This window comes from Nilaparvata lugens, chromosome 8, assembly GCF_014356525.2.
Source record: "Nilaparvata lugens isolate BPH chromosome 8, ASM1435652v1, whole genome shotgun sequence".
Lineage (NCBI taxonomy): Eukaryota > Metazoa > Arthropoda > Insecta > Hemiptera > Delphacidae > Nilaparvata > Nilaparvata lugens.
In genome coordinates, this window is record NC_052511.1 from 33,504,050 (window position 1) to 33,523,120 (window position 19,071).

The 19,071-nt window shown below is 33.0% G+C and overlaps 1 protein-coding gene across 1 annotated transcript in view; it reads left to right on the forward strand.

Moving 5' to 3' along the window:
• The window catches only part of LOC111061494 (vacuolar protein sorting-associated protein 13), a 119,968-nt gene that overhangs the window by 61,167 nt on the left and 39,730 nt on the right, over nt 1-19,071 (forward strand). Inside the window, exons 34-37 of the mRNA XM_039435127.1 lie at nt 1,026-1,076; nt 2,157-2,360; nt 3,141-3,278; nt 3,462-3,605. Of these exons, the coding sequence (XP_039291061.1) occupies nt 1,026-1,076; nt 2,157-2,360; nt 3,141-3,278; nt 3,462-3,605 (537 nt within the window). The remainder of the gene's footprint in view (nt 1-1,025; nt 1,077-2,156; nt 2,361-3,140; nt 3,279-3,461; nt 3,606-19,071) is intronic.

The window sequence follows — 19,071 nt, forward strand, 5'->3', positions numbered from 1 at the left end:
TCTAGATTCCTAAAAAAATCTTTATCATTAATTACGAGTAATTATTATTGTATCTTCAAAATTTTCATTTTGTAGTTTCATCACAATTTTGTTTTTTTAGAACATTCATTTCCCAATTACCTATTCCATCAAAAATCTATATTCTCAGGGATATATCGAATACGGAGTAAGAACTTTCAAAAGCTTTTGTACTCTTCTTTGTGGAAATTGTTTCGAAACAAAAGGAGGGGTAAGTATAGAATATACCTATTGTTTTCTGGTATGTTCTTAAATGATTTGCAATTGAATTGCGGAGTATTAATGTTTTATTCATGTATATATTACTAAAGTGTAAATAAATTTACATTTACTGTACATTCCAATTATTATAACACAAAATATTATTTTGATGAATATTGTCATCCACTCATCCACTGTCATTCATTTTAACAAAAGATTTTTCGGAATTTGTCGGACTCATTTTTCTGTGCATTCTAGTAAGATTTTCCTTTTATGTAATAATAGATTCTTTGGATTTGTTGACTTTTGTGATTGTAATTCTGCTGGGAAATGTATTAATGATGATAAGTAATCTCCGCTCAACCATAGAATTCAACCAAATGATTATGAAGAATAAAAGTTTTAATTTTTTAATTATGTTGTCCTCAAATTTTGTCTTTACATTTTCAAAATATTACTAATCACACTAATAAAACTACATACATTACTCTGACACTGTGGAAGCCAGCAAGAATGCATTCATAACAAGCTATTAGAGAAGTATGTAAAAGAATTTATGTTGAAATTTTTCAGGAGCATCATTCTTTGTATTCCTTAATTATTACCATTCAACCTTACATTAATTTCAGAGCTTTTTGAAATTTCTCAAATGTATTACTTTTATAAGTGTAAAAATTCAATTGAATTTTCTTGTTATTCGATTTTTTCTATCTGTTGACTTTGTATGCATTTTTCTATATTTTTCCATCGTAATGTTTTTACATTTTTCGTATATTGATCATTTTGTTTTTTCATGAAATCAACAGAGATCGGGAAAACCCACAGCTGAAACAGTTAGTTCTGGAATACCTACAGAGGTATCTTTTAAAACTTTTTTGATAAAATTTTTGCCTGCAGTAAGGAATGCTTCCTTTACCTCTAACCTACCGTACTACTTTTATTACTCTACCAATCTTCAACTTTCTTCTATTTTTTGTTCTTTTATTTTAAATCGTTTGATTTTTATTAGCATAACTTTAATAATTTGTTTAATGTGTAGTAATATCGTTTATCAGTTATATTTATTGTTTCGAAATGCATGTATATCTCGAAACAATTATGACACTTGATACATTATTTTCAAAAATGATTTTACAATTCGTACCTTTGAAATGCCATTTTCCATGAACAATTCTGGTGTGCTTTCTGCCAACAATTTTTTCACAAAAATAGCTCATTCTTGAACTTTTTGTGGTTGCTTTAATATAGGACATTTTTTGGATGTAACCACTAACCACCCAAATTTAATCTTGATGCATGAAAATTAACGTTCACAAATAATAGTAAAATTCATCTGGTATATACATACATCTTATAGATTTTATACTTTATTTTAAATTATATTTTTGAAATAAGTAATGGATTTAAAATGAACATTTGAAATGTTTTTATGTCGATAATGTGTTGAAAAAGCTGATTTTTATTCATTTTTGTTTGCATAGATTTATAAAGATACCATGACATCATAACTCAAAGGGAGATGATTTTAAACTGTTTTATCACCTAGCTATTCAAATGCATGTAAACCTAGTATCATATCGCATGAATTTGCTTTAATTTCACTTCAAAATTTTCTCTTAGTATTAAGACGACGAATGAACAATATTTTTTCGATTCCACTGTAATTATTTTAACCAAACTAGTTTTGATGTTCATGGCATCATTATTAGTCTATACTTAGCAGTCTATTCCACCAAATTCCTGTATTTAGTGTCTCTCTCAATATCCATTTCTCTCTCAATTTCCATTAATTTTATTGAGTTTGGAATTGTTTTCAATATTGAAAAATTTAAATCTTTAATAAATAATAATCACGAGATTTATCTCATTCTCTACTGCAACAAAATTTCAAAATAAATAATTTTTCATTTTGTGATCGTTTTCATTGATTTTGTCAGCAGCCCGATGACATGAGCAACGTGCTATTCCATCCTGATGATTTCAAAGGTCCTGTCATGTTCTCATTCAGAGCCAAGAACTTTTTCGGAAAGAAAAAAGCTACAATCAAAGTTGAGAACGGTGAATGGTCTGAAAAGTTTTCTCTCGACGTTGTTGGTAGTTATGGAGTTGTAAGCTGTGTTACCAATTCAATCAAATATCAGGTGATTATGTCCTGTTTCAGTCTTTCTATATCAAAGGTTTCCAAGATTTTTTTGATCCGATACTGTACATTAGCAGTGATAGGCTAGAAGTCTACTTTTCTTCCCTTTCAATTGCAATGAATTGTTGTAGAAAAGAATGAAGTTTTTTATTTGATGACGTTGCGAATCTTGGACAGTGATGTCCTCTCTACCACTTAACCCCTAGTTGTTTATAAATAATATTTATAATACACGAATAATCTTAAATTATAATTACAGTAGTTATCAATTTATCATAATTCTCTTCATGACTTTTACTATATTAGAAATATTATTGAGAACGGACGATGAGTGGATAATGGAGCTTTATAATCATTCATATATTTATTCATTTTATTTCTAGTGAATTGTAAAATTTTAGTGATAGAACTTGAAGATCCCAATTTATAAAATAGGAAATGACATTGGGTAATACGAAAGATATTATTATTATTATACGGCAAGGCAGAACATCCAAAAGGATCTATCTGCCGATAAAAGCCATATGAATAAAAAAATTCATATATTAAGTACAATATAAATGTTAGTCTTATCAGAAAATCCTTTGCATTATTTTTCCTCAGAGTTCACTTACAAACAATATAATCTCGGTATTTCTTAATCTCTGTCGAGACATAGAACATCATAATAATAAGAAATCAATCTCTGCAATTAAAAACAATGTAGATATCCATTTTACAAATAGTTAAATTATCGTTGCATATTTGCACTCCATTAATATTCTTATTTTATTGTTTACAGATTGGTGTAAACATTCAGCTCATGTCAAACTCTTTGACAAAACAAGTCATTCTTACTCCATACAACGTGCTGGTGAATAATTCACCTCAAACAACATTGGAATATAAGGAAAGTGTTCATGGCTGCGAATGGAAACCGGTGAGTACTCTTTTTTAGTTGTATTATTTTCTTCATAAGAATGAGTGTGTGGCTAATTCAATTCAGATTCTGGTTTATATTCATTGTTGTTCATTGTTATTCAAGTTGTTGTTTCTGAGTCTGATTTACTATCCAATTATTAATGTTTCTCTTGTTTATAGTTTTATTGGCTTTCTGTTTCAGATATCCCCTCTTAGCTGTTGTCCTTTCTACCCTAAATCTGCAGGTAGCAGTCAATTGATTGTTCGTGTTCTGAATACGTCTCAAGAAACTCTTTCCTTCCCTTACGATACCATTCACAACACTTTGCTGAAGCTGGATAATGAGGTAAGAAAAACAAAATTGGAATTAGTATTCGAGATTTTCAAACATCTAAACTATATGATGCTTTTCTCAACCTATTTTACTTTATGGTAGTCTAATCTAGAACCTAACTTCTAAGCGAATAGTTTACTATAAACGTGAATTTATATGTCTCAAATTATATTTATACCCTGAGAAATATACCCTGATATATATAGTGGTTAAACCCATCACGTTCATCTATACAATAAGAGAGAGTAGGGTTGTGTTTGTTCACATCAAAACATGTCAACTTGTGGATTGCATACCGGAAAAATGGTAATGATTCAGATCTCCAAATTTTGCACATAGATTCTAAAAATATCAAAATCGTGCACCTCGAAGCCCAAATTTCAATTTTCTTTCTAGATTTTTTAGAATTAATGTTCAAATTCCATTTATGGGACATGCAATTTAATACAGAATAGCTTACATTGTTGTAAAATGTGTTTGTTTATAAGTAAGGAAATTATAACGTTAGTACAAGGCATCATATTTTGAACGCAGCCTAAGCGGTAGAGACTCGGTTACGGCGCGAGTGTTCCTCGGTTCGATTCCCGATTCTTCCGCTTTTTTTGTACTTGATTTTTTCCCTCGAAACGTATTATTATAAATTATCTTTTGAAGGAAGCTGTTTTCATTAAGATTGATCATAGATTTCATCAATTAATTATTCTATGTAAAATTTTGCAACTAGTACAAATGAAATGGACATGGGTTTCATAATGTGTCATTGGAATTCATAAGAAATTCATGAACAGATAGATCATAATAAAATTAGTACCGTAATAATTGATATTCTTCAGTTATAATGTCGGCCTACTATTAGACACAAATTAGGAGTGAAACGAATTTGTAGGTATTTTGTTTGGAATTGGGAAAGCAAAAGGCTGCCTGATTAAAATTAGGGAGGATCTAATCGATACTAAAATTGATGTATTGAAGAAAAATCAATATGATACTATGAGTTTTTAAAGTATCGTGTTTTCTTCAGTTACCGTATCTATACTAATAATAAAGGAAAGAACTGGCTTATACACGTACGGAATAGGAAAATTATGTTTGACGCATCATCACGTCTGAACTACTCAACTGACTAACTTGAAATTTTGCATATAGCTTTTTAATTAACCGAGGATTTTTATAGGCCTATTCTTAATTCTTCAAGATTTCATTAAATCAAGTTTTCAATTTGTCATGCTTCCAGTTGTTGTATAGAAACAGCTGAACATTTCTTTTAAAAGGGAGATTAGATGAAAGGTATGATTGGGATCCTATTCGAATAAAAATAACTGATTTTCTGTCCCATCAAAATTTTGGTCAGCCATCTTGGAACCGCCATTCAACTTCTTTTTTTTTTAAATTGGAAGGTAGTCATATAATACATGATTTCGATACAGAATTTCAAGAGAAAATGGAACCGCACATCGATTTCTCAAACCGTTCAAAAGTTATTCTCATTCAAAGATACTGATAAATAATCCATCTATACTATAATAATGGAAAGAACTGGCTTATACACGTGACGGGATAGGAAAATTATGTTTGACGCATCATCACGTCTGAACTAATTGACTGAATGACTTGAAATGTTGCATAAAGATTCTTTATTAACCGAGGATGGTTATAGGCCTATTTTCAATTTTACAATATTTTATTACGTTAAGTTTTCAGTTTGTAAAGTTTTAAAATAGACCCTTGCGGAGCACGGGTTACCTGCTAGTATTGTTATTTAAGTCATTCCAATATTGTTAAGAATAATCACATAAACCAATAAAACTATATTACCTATATAAAATGATTTGCTATTATTTGATTTGAAAGCTCTTTTCAGTTTATTTTGTAAATTTTTGAGAATACCCATTCTCTGTTTGAATTGGCTCTCTTGAATCTTTTGAGTTGGAATGTCCATTATTCCAACTGTTTTCAATTAAGGCTGCTTCAGCTAAGAGCTCAATGAAAAATTTGCTGGAAAGAGAAAAATAGAGAAAGGAAATTTTGGCACTCAAATTTTTATCCAGCAAGGGTATTTATTTATTTTTATCCAGCACTTCCCGAATTTGAGAAGTAAAATTACGAAATATTAGATTTGTCAACGCTGGACGATAAAGGAGAAAGCAAGGTCTCGAAAAGCTGAATAGCCGAACCACAGCTGAACTCGTAGATAATTATAACGCTGAACTACCGACGCAGTTTGCTTTGTAGATTAGGCTGGGGAGGTTGGAGGTAGACAAAAGAGAAAGAAATAAAGAGGGAGGAGTAGTTATTATTGAACGAAAATCTAAATTAAATTCTGAAATTCACCCCGAAGACTTCTGCTACTGCAAATATTGACAACAGTGTAAACAGATAGATGGAAATTCGATGAGCGCTACTATTCAAAAATTATTTGTCTGCCCGGGAATCGAACCCAGTATCTCCTAATTGCCGGTCAGGAATGCTTACCCTTACACAGGGTGTCCACGCGGCGGGAAAACCGGGAAATCCGGGAATTGTACGTGAATTTCATTTGGGCGGGAAATGTACGGGAATTGTACGGGAATTTTGTCGAGATACGGGAATTTTTTACACTTTCGTCAACTAGCTAATTGTATATTAATTAAGGACAGAGTTGAAATTTAGCCAGTGGATGAGTGGTGTATTAGTGATGGATGATGCAGTTTGATGTATCGATCTGGCGTTATATAAATATAGTGTATCGATACGGCGTTTTATCGGTGCCGTGTATTGATAGATTCTATCGGGAGGAGGAGGTTTCTTTCGATATTCATTATTAGGTATGTCCACTCATGCCGAACCGAACCTCGAACAGCGCAGCGAACCGTGCACTTCGCTGCGCAGCGCAGCGCGCCGTGCAGCGAATTCAAACAATAAAATGCTGTCAAGTGGTGAATCTTTTCCAAATTTAATAATGATACATCTGTACTGTTGATTTATTTTACTTATTTCGGCTTCAAATCATCAGTTTCCGTAGTGTCAATGATATCTGAAATAATTTCAAGAAATAATAATGTTCCAATCAGCAAAGTCAATTATTATGTTCCAGACAACCCCTTCAAATTTCATTATCAAACGATCACTACTTGTTTAAATTGAAAATTCAACCCCCTGCATTAAAGCTGCTATAACAATGAGGGAAAAACTTCAAATAGTGAAACAATACAAGATCAAATTGATACTCCAGAATTGATACTCCACAAACCTACAATGAGCATTCATTTTAGCATTGCATTGCTGGAGAGTTATAAGCCCTGAAAGCGCCAAAAATTCATAAAAACCTGTTATTCCAACAATTCCACACTTTCAAGGCCGGATTTCTCGAAAACTGTTGGAAATATCACAAAACTCCACTTAACAGGAATTGTAGAGAATTTATCAAACTTCATTTTAGAGCAGTCATCTTGGTTGAACGCATTGTTGCCAAGATATAAGCTGGAAGCAAAAAGCTAAAGAATGTAACATGTAAATTACCCTCATCCCTCCAACAAATGGGGTAGGGATTGGGACTTCTGATATGTTCTCCTCCTAACTAGTATCAAACAAAGCTGCAAAGTCAAAAATTGTGTTCAAAACACTCCTTCCAAATTCCTTTGTCAATTGGTCTATTGTTGCAAAACTGGAGATTTCACATTCAACACTAAATAAAGCTGCTGCAAAAAGTCGTAGGGAAATGCGTAAAAGTGTGAAAATATACATCAAATTGAAGAGAATTTGATGCTCTATGAGCTCATAATTAGCATAGATTTTTTCCATCAATTCTTAAGAAGTTATAAGAGCTAAAATAGCAAAAAAATGGAAGCAAACGTGTTTCTTTCAAAAATGTCACACCTTCAAGAGCAGATATCTCGAAAACTGTGGAAGATATAGAAAAATTTTTTTTGATCATTCAAATTCATACTTCTGCCTGGACTAGTACCCGCAATGCGAAAACGCATTCTTTGATGTGTTTATATTTGAATCAATAAATTGTAAATCTCTATCATATTTTTATTCAATTATAATTTTTTCAGCCCCTTCCTCATTTAAGTCATTAAGTCAAGTCACTGATAGACTGACTGACGCACTGTACAGTTGGCCGAAAACGCTGTGGAGTGTCGTGCAGAGTACAGTTCAGTACTGTTCTGAATGTTGCAAATCGATGAAAATAACACTCCCTTATTCTTTGATCAAGACTTTATTATTGACGAGCAGGTAACCCATGCTCTGCAAGATTCTCTTTCAAAACTTGACGTAATGAAAATTTAAAGAGTTTAAAACAGGCCTATAACCATCCTCAGTTAATTAAGAATCTATATGCAAAATTCCAGGATGATCAGACGTGATGATGCGTCAAACATAATTTTCCTACCCTGTACTAATATAAGCCAGCTCTTTACTTTATTATAGTACAGATTGGTGAGCCTGAAAAGGTCCTATCCACCTAAGTAGGTACGTTTTTTTGGGTTGCCAAAACATAAACCAAACCAGACACCTTTTTGGGGAAATTATTCAACTTTTTTGTGAAATAACAATGATCAATGTTCTTGTTCTTACCAACAAAAAATGATGGCAAGTAGAAAATATTTATAAAGCTGTCACTTTTTGTGAGCTAGTTTATGCTGTAGTATTTATTAAAATGAATAGGATATTGAAATTACAGAATCTATTCCAGTCAACTTATTGGTTAGTTGGCGAAATTGATTATTAGTTTAAAAATAACAAAATTATTATAAATTTTGAAAGGAAATAATTGTCATGATACTGAGTTCTTGGTCAACAATATTTTAATATTGAAATTTATCCAATCATTAATTTTTCAGAAATTATTCTATTTGCATTAAACATTATTCGTCGATTCCTATAAATATATAGGTACTAGCAGGGTACCCGCGCGTTGCTACGGGAATTTTTTTTTCAAATTTTTTTTTTTCAAATTTTTATTTTTTTATTTATTTATTCAAGTAAGTCACAATACATTCTGGTTCATACACGAATCTACAATAAATTACAGTACAACAGCCAATTATGCAACAAATTTCACATATTATGAAAACTTATTAATTACAATGAAGATTGAATGCAACATTAGAATATTGATAATATAGTATTGTAATATAACTACATAAATCAGCGGTGTTTCAACAATGAATAAATGATAATTCAATGAATAAATATACACCCCACTATATATTATATGTGTTGGGGTATAAGTAATTAGTTGCTTATTGCGTGTAATAATTACTATTTACAAACTTCATTCACTGATATGGGATTAAAGTTTTTTATAATAAATTAGTAAAATGTATAATACAAACAAACAAAATTATGGAATTAGTAATAAATATTAATGTTCTATTAAGGATAATAATAAGAAAGGTTATTTTTAGAAAAATGAAAAACAGTAAAGAGTGGAATGAAGAATAAATAGTTTCAATATTTACAGTCTAACTAAATTTTCACAATTTTCCACTCCAATATCAACCAACCAGGAAAATAAACTTTTCTTGAACCTGTGTCTATTGAATTCTTCCCTAATGTAACTTGGTATTGAATTATAAATTTTTGGTCCCAATATGTGTAGTTTCTTTGCCCAAATGTAGTGTTCATCCTTGGTACTATTGAATACGTGTTTCTCTGCCTTGTTTGATGGTTATGATCTGCCAGTCTTATGTGTTCGTTGTTTCTCCTCATTCGCGTGATGATAGCCTGGATGTAGAGTTGTCTTACACTCAGTACTTTACTGTCCTTGAAAAGAATGTTCGTGGGGAATTGATTCTCCTTGAAGCCTATTATTTTTAGTATTCGTTTTTGAAGTTTATAGAGAGGTTCAACATGTGTAAAATTCGTAGCTCCCCAGATAATTATGACGTATCTTAAAATTGATTGCACTAAAGAAAAATAAACAGTTTTTAATGTCTCATAGTTGAGGATTTTACGGAGTTGATAGAATTTGTAGAGAAGCTTCCTGATCCGGTAATTGATAGATTAATGTGCTTGTCCCATTTGAATTTGTTGTCCACTATTGTTCCTAAATATTTTATTTCATTGACTTGTTGAATTGAAGGGCAATCACACGGGTTGTTGGTGCTTCCACAGTGATGCAGGATTATTGAAGAATCCGGTGGTCTCGTCCGTTCTGTCAGAGAAAAGGCTAAAAATTTCGTTTTTGTTGCATTTACTGTAAGCAAATTTTCTCTTAACCATTTATCGACTTTGATCAATTCTTCCTGTGCCAGATTAAAAACTTCCTCCCAGGTGTTTCCTTCAAATAGTATACACGTATCATCAGCAAAAGCTATTACTCTTCCTCTTATCTTAATTGAACATAGCTCATTTGCATATGCCAAATACAGAATTGGCCCAAGAACTGTTCCTTGGGGAATCCCAAACTTCATCGTTTCCTCTGAACTGAGATGTTCTTCAACTTTGACTTTTTGACGCCGGTCACAGAGGTATGATCTAAACCATGCTAGAGGAACTCCTCTAATTCCCATGGCTTCTAATTTCTTCAGCAGCAAACTGTGATTAACAGTGTCAAAAGCTTTTGCTAGGTCCAGGAACACTGCTGCACATTTTTTGTTATTTTCTAGCTTATCTGTGACAAAATTTGACAATTCTAATACCGCATCTTCTGTACTCCTCCCCTCACGAAAACCAAATTGATTCCTAGATAGTAAGTTGTTTTTTTCCATGTAATTCACAAGACGTTTCTTTACCAGTTTTTCCAAAATCTTAGAAATATTGCTTATAAGTGAAATAGGCCTGTAATTGGTGGCATTTGTTTTGTCGCCTCCTTTATGTAATGGTCTAACACATGTCTCTTTCATAGCTTTTGGAAAAATTCCTTTTGACAGACTTAAATTAAATATGTGAATTAATGGTTTTACAATTACATTTTTTATCGACTTCAATGTTCTATTATTGATTCCATCAAGTCCTGGAGCACTGTCATTTCGCAAACTACTAATAGCTTCAAGAAGCTCATCTTCAGTTACTGGGTGAAAGTAGATGGAGTGTAGAGTTCTTGTAACAGGTTTATATTGGGATATGATTTGGTCTAGTGGTTTTCTTAAGGAATCTATTATTGTCTCCGCCATTTCTTCACCTACATTTGTGAAAAAGTTATTCATGTGGTTGAGCACAGTTTCTGGATTTTCCTTTAGATTGAAAATCCTATCATCTATTTTAATAGCATTCAATTTCATTTTTGTTTTTGATTTAGAGTCAGTAGCATCTTTGATTACTTTCCACATTTTTTTATTATCCTTTCCAGCTTCATACAATTTCTCTCTATAGTATTGGTCCTTTGTTTCATGAATTAAAGCTGTGAGTGTATTCCTATACCGACGATAGAAGTTGGTTAAGTTAATGTTGTTTGGGTCTTCCTTTCTTCTTTTGTTGAGTAGATTTCTGGTTCTTATTGCTGCTACTATACCTCTGGTGATCCATGGTTTGATGGGTTTGTACTTCTTCTGCCGCCGATGCTGCTTGATATTATTTTGTATATGTTGTCTCAGAGTTGATAAGAAGGTGTCATAAGATGTATCTGGATTATTATCTTCTAAAACATGAATCCACTCCTCATTCAGTAGTTCATTCTTCAAGCTATTAATGTCTATTTTCTCGTTTATTTCATGTGTTCCAGTTTCATTTGCACTATTTCTCGAAATATGTTGCACTCCTAGAATTGTGGTGAAGTGGTCAGTTATTGTTGATTCATAAATGATTGGAAAAAGATTATCTCTGGAGTTGGTAGCAATGTGATCTATGCAAGAAGCAGTTTCTGTTGTAGTTCTGGTTGCTTGCTTAATGCAGAGTCTGAGCCCATGCTCGCTTAGAAGATCGCAGTAGTCATTCAATTGATGATGTGGACGAATTTGAAGGGTGTTAATATTCATGTCTCCGGCACATATGACTTGTTGCCCTCTTAATTCATTCAGGATCGATTCTAAGTCACTCAGGAAATCTGTAATATCATTGAAGGACGGTGATCTGTATATTGCAAGGATGTTCCACTTTTTGTCTGCTGCATCCAACCGAATATGTAGGACATTTGCCTGGTTAATATGTAGCTCAACACATTGTACATTTATACTATCTTTAACATAAACAACTACACCATCATTTTGTAATGGGTTGTTTATGGTGGAAAATACATCATATCCTCGAATGGACTGGAGTACAAATTCAGTCCTAATCCAGCATTCGGTTAGAATAATAACATCAAAAGAAAAATTAATGTCGCACAATTGAATCATCAGCTCATCAAAATTTCTTCTGATACTCCTTATATTGAGACAGAAGATGCTCAAATCACAAGAACTCAATGCTGCACAAAGTTGTTGACTGTTGTTGATCACTTCATCGTTTATTTCTTCAAAATAATCAAGATCCTCGAAGCTGAGCAAATTTGATAAGTTGTTGTTACTCATTATTTAAACTCTCATTAATCCCTTCCATGTTTCTTTCATTCCAGCTTAAGAGAAACTCTTCACTAACATCCTTTAGTTTTCGAATTAGGGTCAGCACTAAATCTTCTTGCCCTGTTGTGATATATCTGAAGGTTTGTGTGTGTCTGCTCATTGCTACTATTACATGTTGTGTGCTGTTATATATTCCAAGTTGTTTTTTATTGTTCCTTATCAGAACTACATTCTTGTGAGTTAAGCCCTGTGCTTCATGAATTGTATGGACTTTACTGAAGGGTGAAGTTTTGATTGCAGCTCTTCTAGCACTGTTTTCTTCTCGAGCTGAGTGAATGTAAGAATCAGAGTGTTAGGTTCAAGTGGTCCAAGTTCTCCATTTGTTATTGGAGGTCTGACGGATAACAGGACCTCATTTTTCGTACCAATGTCCTGGTAGTAGCTGGAAAGGATGTAGCAGACGTCTATTGGACACCTTCTAGTTACTGTTTGATGGATTCTCTTCTCACAGAGAGATGAAATGTGTGACCATTCAGCTGTTAATTTACTTCTCTCTATGTAAGGTATTTGGTTTGAATCTCCTAGCAGAATAATCTCAGAAGCACCAGCGAGAGATGAGACAAATCCCACGAAACCTGCATGCATTAATACTGCTTCATCTATGAAAACACGTTTGTACTGCTTTTTTGATCCGTTTATTATAAAAGATGAAACTGTTCTATAATCCTGTTTAATTATTCTTTCATATTTATTTTTGTGAATTCTATTCACCTCTTGCCTAATTTCATTTATTCCAGCTCTTGTCTGACACAAAATGAGATCTTTACCTGGTGTATGTTGCTGAAGGATAAAGTGAGTTTTACCACACCCTGGAACTCCATCCATCCAAGTTATTTTTGGCATCTTACAATTTGTGATGTCAACTTTTAGAATATTCTTCAGCAGCTCAGCATTCAGCATGATTTGGGTGTCTCTACTGACTAGAATATACTTTTCCTTAGTTAAGAATGACTTTGTTGTTTCATTGTAGGGTACGTATTTTCCTTCATTTTCTAAACAGAAGCCCATTCGATATGTAGTGGATGTCGGCCACAGGAAAGTCTTAAGTCGATTGTCGTAGATGTTCATCTCGTTTCGCCTTATCTCTTGAATACATGCTGCTGAAGAAGAGATATTACTATTCAGTGATGATAGTACTCCCCTATATAAATCCGCATTCAGAACATCATACTGTTGAATAAAGTTCCTGAGTTCTATCATACTGTTCAAATAAGCATAAAGAATAGAATCATACGGTAGGTATCCTTTTGGACAATCTTCAGCGCCATCGTTTTCATGTGGTATATCCAAGAACTTTAGATTGTTTATTCCTCTGTAATAGAATACATAATTCAGGTTTTTAGTTTTAATTACTAAACTTAAAATGTCCAAGCATGTAAACTCGGAGTCAATATCAAAAGAATCTATTCCAATCGTAATGTTGTATTTATTTATCGATGCATATTCGTCTATTACCAGTAAGAGGTCACGGATACCTAATTGAGCCTCATTGTTATTATTTTGCGCTAATATCAATGTCAATGAATTTTTAACAAGATGAAAACGAATTGAGCTATTATTTACGTTCCGTAAATAAACAGTAGGTAAGCTATTGTATTCATCTTGACTCAGCGTTTTCTTCTTGATTGAATGTGCAACGCCTTCTGAAATACGTAAACAATTTTTATTCCAGCGAGCTAATGATAAATTAAAATCTGTATATTGACCAAAGCTGAAAATCAAAGACGTCCTACTTTTCGCTGACTGTTTTATTAATTCTGTTTTTTTAATAGATGATAGGAAATCTTGAATATCTATTTTTATATTTGATGCTGTGAATTTATTTGATGATTTTGAGCTGGAAATTCTATTTTTAATCTTTTTAAGCACTTCCATAATTTGTTCGATCAATTGATTGTTGCAATGCTTTCACATAGCTGGGACACTTTAGATAGTTTACTTTGTGGTCTGAGGGTTTATCAGCTCTTTTGCAGTTAAAACATACTGGAGGTTTATCGATTGAAGGGCAGGTTTTGATGTTGTGCCCTGTGATGGAGCAATGACCACAGATATCTTCTTCCTTTTTACAATGTTTTGTGATGTGCCCATAGACTTGACATTTATAGCACCTTTGCACTGCATGGTAATCATTAACTCTACATGATGTCATATCTATAATATTTTTTTCTTATTAATTATTGCTTTCCTAATTTCGGGTTCACATTCTACTACCCAATGCACGGAATCCTTGTTTTTCGGCCCTAATTTGAATGATGGCTTGCAACCTTCTTCAAATTTTTGTTTTTCTATTCCTGAATTGACAAAATTTTTGTTATATATTTCTTCAGTTACCTCTTTGTTAGTGAGATCAGATGGAACATCATAAACAATTATCCTGGGTTTTTTATTTTGGGGCTCAGTTATCTTGATTTGATCATTATTCACAGCTTTATTCTTCAATAATTTCTTTTTGTCCTCTAGAGAATCCAGAACAATGAGTAAACCTCCTCCTCTAACGGGTACTGTCTTTTTTATTTTAATGTTATCCTTTCTCGCGATGTTGGTTTTCAGTGTTCCTTTTATTTTTTCACTGTCTTGTTTCTCATTACCGGTGGAATTTGAGGGTTTAATTAAGACTACCTGTTCTTTTGGAAGGATTTTCCTGACTTGATTATTGGACTGGGGATCGCTTGAAGTAGCTTTTTTCGGTAGTTGTATCATGTCTGCGTAAGTAATAGGCCTGTCTTTATTTTTAATTTCCTGAACAGATTTGCTTATGTCCTGTAATGAGTCATGAATTTTCGGATGCCCTAAAGTATCACTTATTTGGCTAATAGTAACTGCTCTCGTTTCTACTTTCACGATTACCAATGCTAATTTTTGAACTAATTCTAAGAAATTATCATATTCGGCTCTGGAAACCTTGTTTTTTTTTAAATTCTGACGAAGCCCATTCCTTGAATTCCGAAGAGATACTCTTCATGTTCATTATGTCTGTGTTGAATTCACTCAGCAATAATTGTTCAACAGTTTCCATTTTACCTGGTTGTTCTCGTACTTTGAGTCCTTGGTTCCCTGGAAAGTTATCCTCTTCTTCCTCCTCCTCGAATTGCGGGATCAGTCCATCCGGTGGTTTGGTTGGTGACCTCATCTATCCGACGACGATGACGTATGAAGATAGCTGCTGTATGGTTATGTTCCAGTGACCCACTTATTGATGAACGATGATTGTTTTGAAAACTATCACTACGGTGAAACTAAACTACTAAGATGTTTTCTCTACGAGCGCTACTGTAAGACTGAATTAAATGATCAGATTATTTTTGTAAAAATATTTATAACCTGAATTCTACCAAAGCCGTTATAATCGGTTTTTAGCAAAGTTAGTAGACAGAAGGTTGGTCACTCATCTATAGTATTTTAGTTAAAATGCAATTGGAGTGGGGGAACTGTAGTCGTGACTTAGGCTGTAGTACAGAGTAGGCAAAATATCGCATTCTTGAAAATCATACGGTGACGTATAGTCAAATTATATAACACAAACATTTTCTGACATGCAAGCTTTCTTTACAATAATTATCAAAACATTTAAATAATACAAGCATTTTGCCATATAAAAGCAAAAACCCTACCTCCTAACCTTCCCTTTCAAACCCTTAAGGTTTTTTCATCTTCTCGGTCGTGTTTATTTTTCGTAGTTTGGCTATACATCAGCTTGTGAATTTCGAGGATGAGATATTTTGATTCTCGTAGAACATGTGCTCGATACCATCATGATTGTGTTCAGTGCATTTATATGAATGAAATTTATCGGATTTTTCGGGATCGGTTTAAATTTTTATATAGGATTTTTTATGGGTTAATCTGAAATTATGATGGTATAACGTTGTCCACTAACACTTTTCCAGCTTATTAACTTTTTCGTGTCACGTTTTTAGATTCTTGAAAGACTTATAACTTCATTTTATTCATACAAGTTGAATAAACTTGAAATATTGAACATCATTAGAATCGGTGATTCATTCGCTATAAATATGGAGAATTTCACAGTTTTAGATCAATCTTGAGGGGATTAAATGACGATGTTTTTAAAGATAAAGTGAATAAACTGTATGCTCAGTGTAGTTACTCTATCATAATTTTACTACACGTGACGTCACGGTGGCGTTCCCCCCACCACTTCGAATCTTACACCTGTGAGTGATCAACCTTCTGTCTACGAACGTTGGGTTTTTAGATCCATCATACAAACAAAAATTGCTTGCTGAATATAACTTGAATGATAAATTATAGTCTCGTCACTGTCATAGAATTTTGTATCCGAAAAGGTGCTCTCCCTCGATGAAAATGTTATTATATATAGGACCGTTTCAAGTTTCATTCAAATACATTTCTATAATACTTACCCAAAAATCGTTGTAAGTGTGATAATTAGTTGCGTTGCTATCACCTCAGTTTGAACAACACATTCAACTCTGTAGAAATATACATTCAACAGCGTATTTTAAAAAGCAATCAAAAGTTAGCGATGCCTTATGGTGTTACCCAGTTGCTCTTATGCACTCATCTTGATATCAGGGAATAATTTTATTGAATCATGCAATGTATTCAAATTATATTGCTAAATATTATAACCACAGCTGTTAATTTTCTCTTCTCCTGTCTTTAGTTTTCAACAAACGATCGAAATTTCTGTTTCAATAAGCTGTCACTTGGATGATCAATTTTTCTTCTCAAGCTATCTATTTGCTATCTTATGATCTGCCCTTTATCGGTAATAAATAAAGAAATTAGGCCACAGCTTGGCATGAAAATTATTGAGTCTAATCATTTGAATTATCAATTTATGTGTTGGAAGTGCTCTGTAGAATAGTAGACTAATTGCAGCGAATTTTGTGGAATATTGGGCGGGGCTTGAGAGTCGACCTCAACTTTATCCATTGGAGATTAATATTTCTCGTTGACAGTTATCAAATTAGTAGTGATCATGTTATTTTTGCTTTTGATTGATGCAATTGAAAATAGAATTCCAAATCAAGTTTATTTGGAATTGGTTGACTCTGGTATCTATGGATCTCTTGCTTATTCTGGAATTTCTGGCATAGCCTATCGCTTAAGCTGGTTTACACCGAAGTTATTGACAAAATGTTGATAACTTAATCCTTATGGATTCTATTAGATTGAACGGAACTTGACTAACACATATGTTCATCAAATGTTTACATCTTGTTAATAACTTTGGTGTAAACGCAGCTTTACTCTTTGTTTCACTTATTCAAAAGTGTAAAAGCAGCCAATCCACTGATTCTTTCTTCCATGGAAGTCCATTTATATAATAAACCTACAATGCTCTGAATTTCGTGAGAATCGTTAGAGCCGTTTTCGAGATCCGGTGAAATACAAACATATAAACATCTAAATATCTTAACATCCAAACATCTGAACATCTCAACATATGAACAGAAATTGCTCGTTTAATAGTATAGGATGAAAGGAAATAGGACCAGCTGATGAAATATTATGTTTTTTCGATATAGTTTTTAGCTGATTTTGAAACATGAGAATATCAGGTCCAGTAGCTCAAAAGCCTGTTCAATTTCAATCATGATTAAATTCCATGTGAACTAATCAGAGCAGGGTTTTTTTAATGGAAGACTTCTCTGATTGGTTCTCGTGGTATTTAGTCCGGATTAGGAATTAACAGACAGGACAACTGGCTCTCTCAAGACCATGGCTGCATAGAAACATAGAGCAACAGAGGGAACCAATACAACAGAAGCTGAAGAAATTAGTCGCATTTCTATACCTCACAATAAACATCAATCCAACTACCTTATTTTTAGAGAAATCGATTTTAAATTTATTTTTCCTCCACCTACTGTCTAAAGTACTTACTTTACTCCCTGAAACCTAATACTAAAGTGTCACTTTTTCGCTCTCGGTAGTAAAAAACAGAAAAACTCCCTAGGGAGTAAAAGTGACTTCATTTAAATAACATGGGGAGCATCTCTATTTTGAAACTTACATTGTAATAGGTTAGAAGGTCTAAGCTCAGATGAGAAAGCATAATAGAGGTGTATGTCATTGAGTCAACTGAATTCAATACCACAACCAGAAATTTGATTAACTCATGAAATATATGTTTGTATAATAATTATTATATTCTTAATATTAGTAGACGATAAAAATTTATACAATTTTTAAAATATTTTATTCTATTCAAAATACCAGCCAACAAATATTTTTGATCTGCAATTCAAATCTGAACCGCGTGATCTGGAGTCAGCCATTTTTGGTAGTTGCTCAGCTGATATAATTGTTACAACTTTTGCCGATAGATAGCGCAATCGGCAGTGCCAATCAGACGACCGGTTTTTAGGTTTTAGATTTAGGTTATGTTGTTAGGAATCATTGTCACCAATACGTAAGTTATTAGAATGATTCTATTTGCAGTTTCTATAAAAAAATGTAGATGGAGGAAAAATGTTGTGTACATCACGAGCGAAAAATACTTTTTCTCCCTCAGGAAAATTGCTGCCCTCGGCTTCGAACTTTTTCCCACAGGGAGAAAAAGTCGTACTTTTCACTCTAGATATACAAATAACAGACTATTGCTATCCGGTCACTTTCTGTACCTATTCTTCCAGATGTTCCATGAATACTGCAATGTTTTAAAATAAGATCGCCAAATTTGGTAACTCAACTACAGCTATTATAATCTTTTTCACTTGCTCACACTTTCTTTCTCAGGTTTTCAACAGAGTATGGAAACTTTTCTTGATCAGCTGCTACTTGAGGGACCAATAATCCTTTCTGAAAGGTCTTCAGCGATTTTTTCCAGAGTTGAAACCTGTTCCAAAATAATTTTTTTATCGCAAACGTACTCTATTCCTGATTTAATAAAAAAATGTTAGAGGAGTTTTCGAGATCCGTCAGACATACATACATATCCGCAAACACACATAATTTAAACAGAAATTGTTCGCTTAGTATAATTGACTTCAATGATA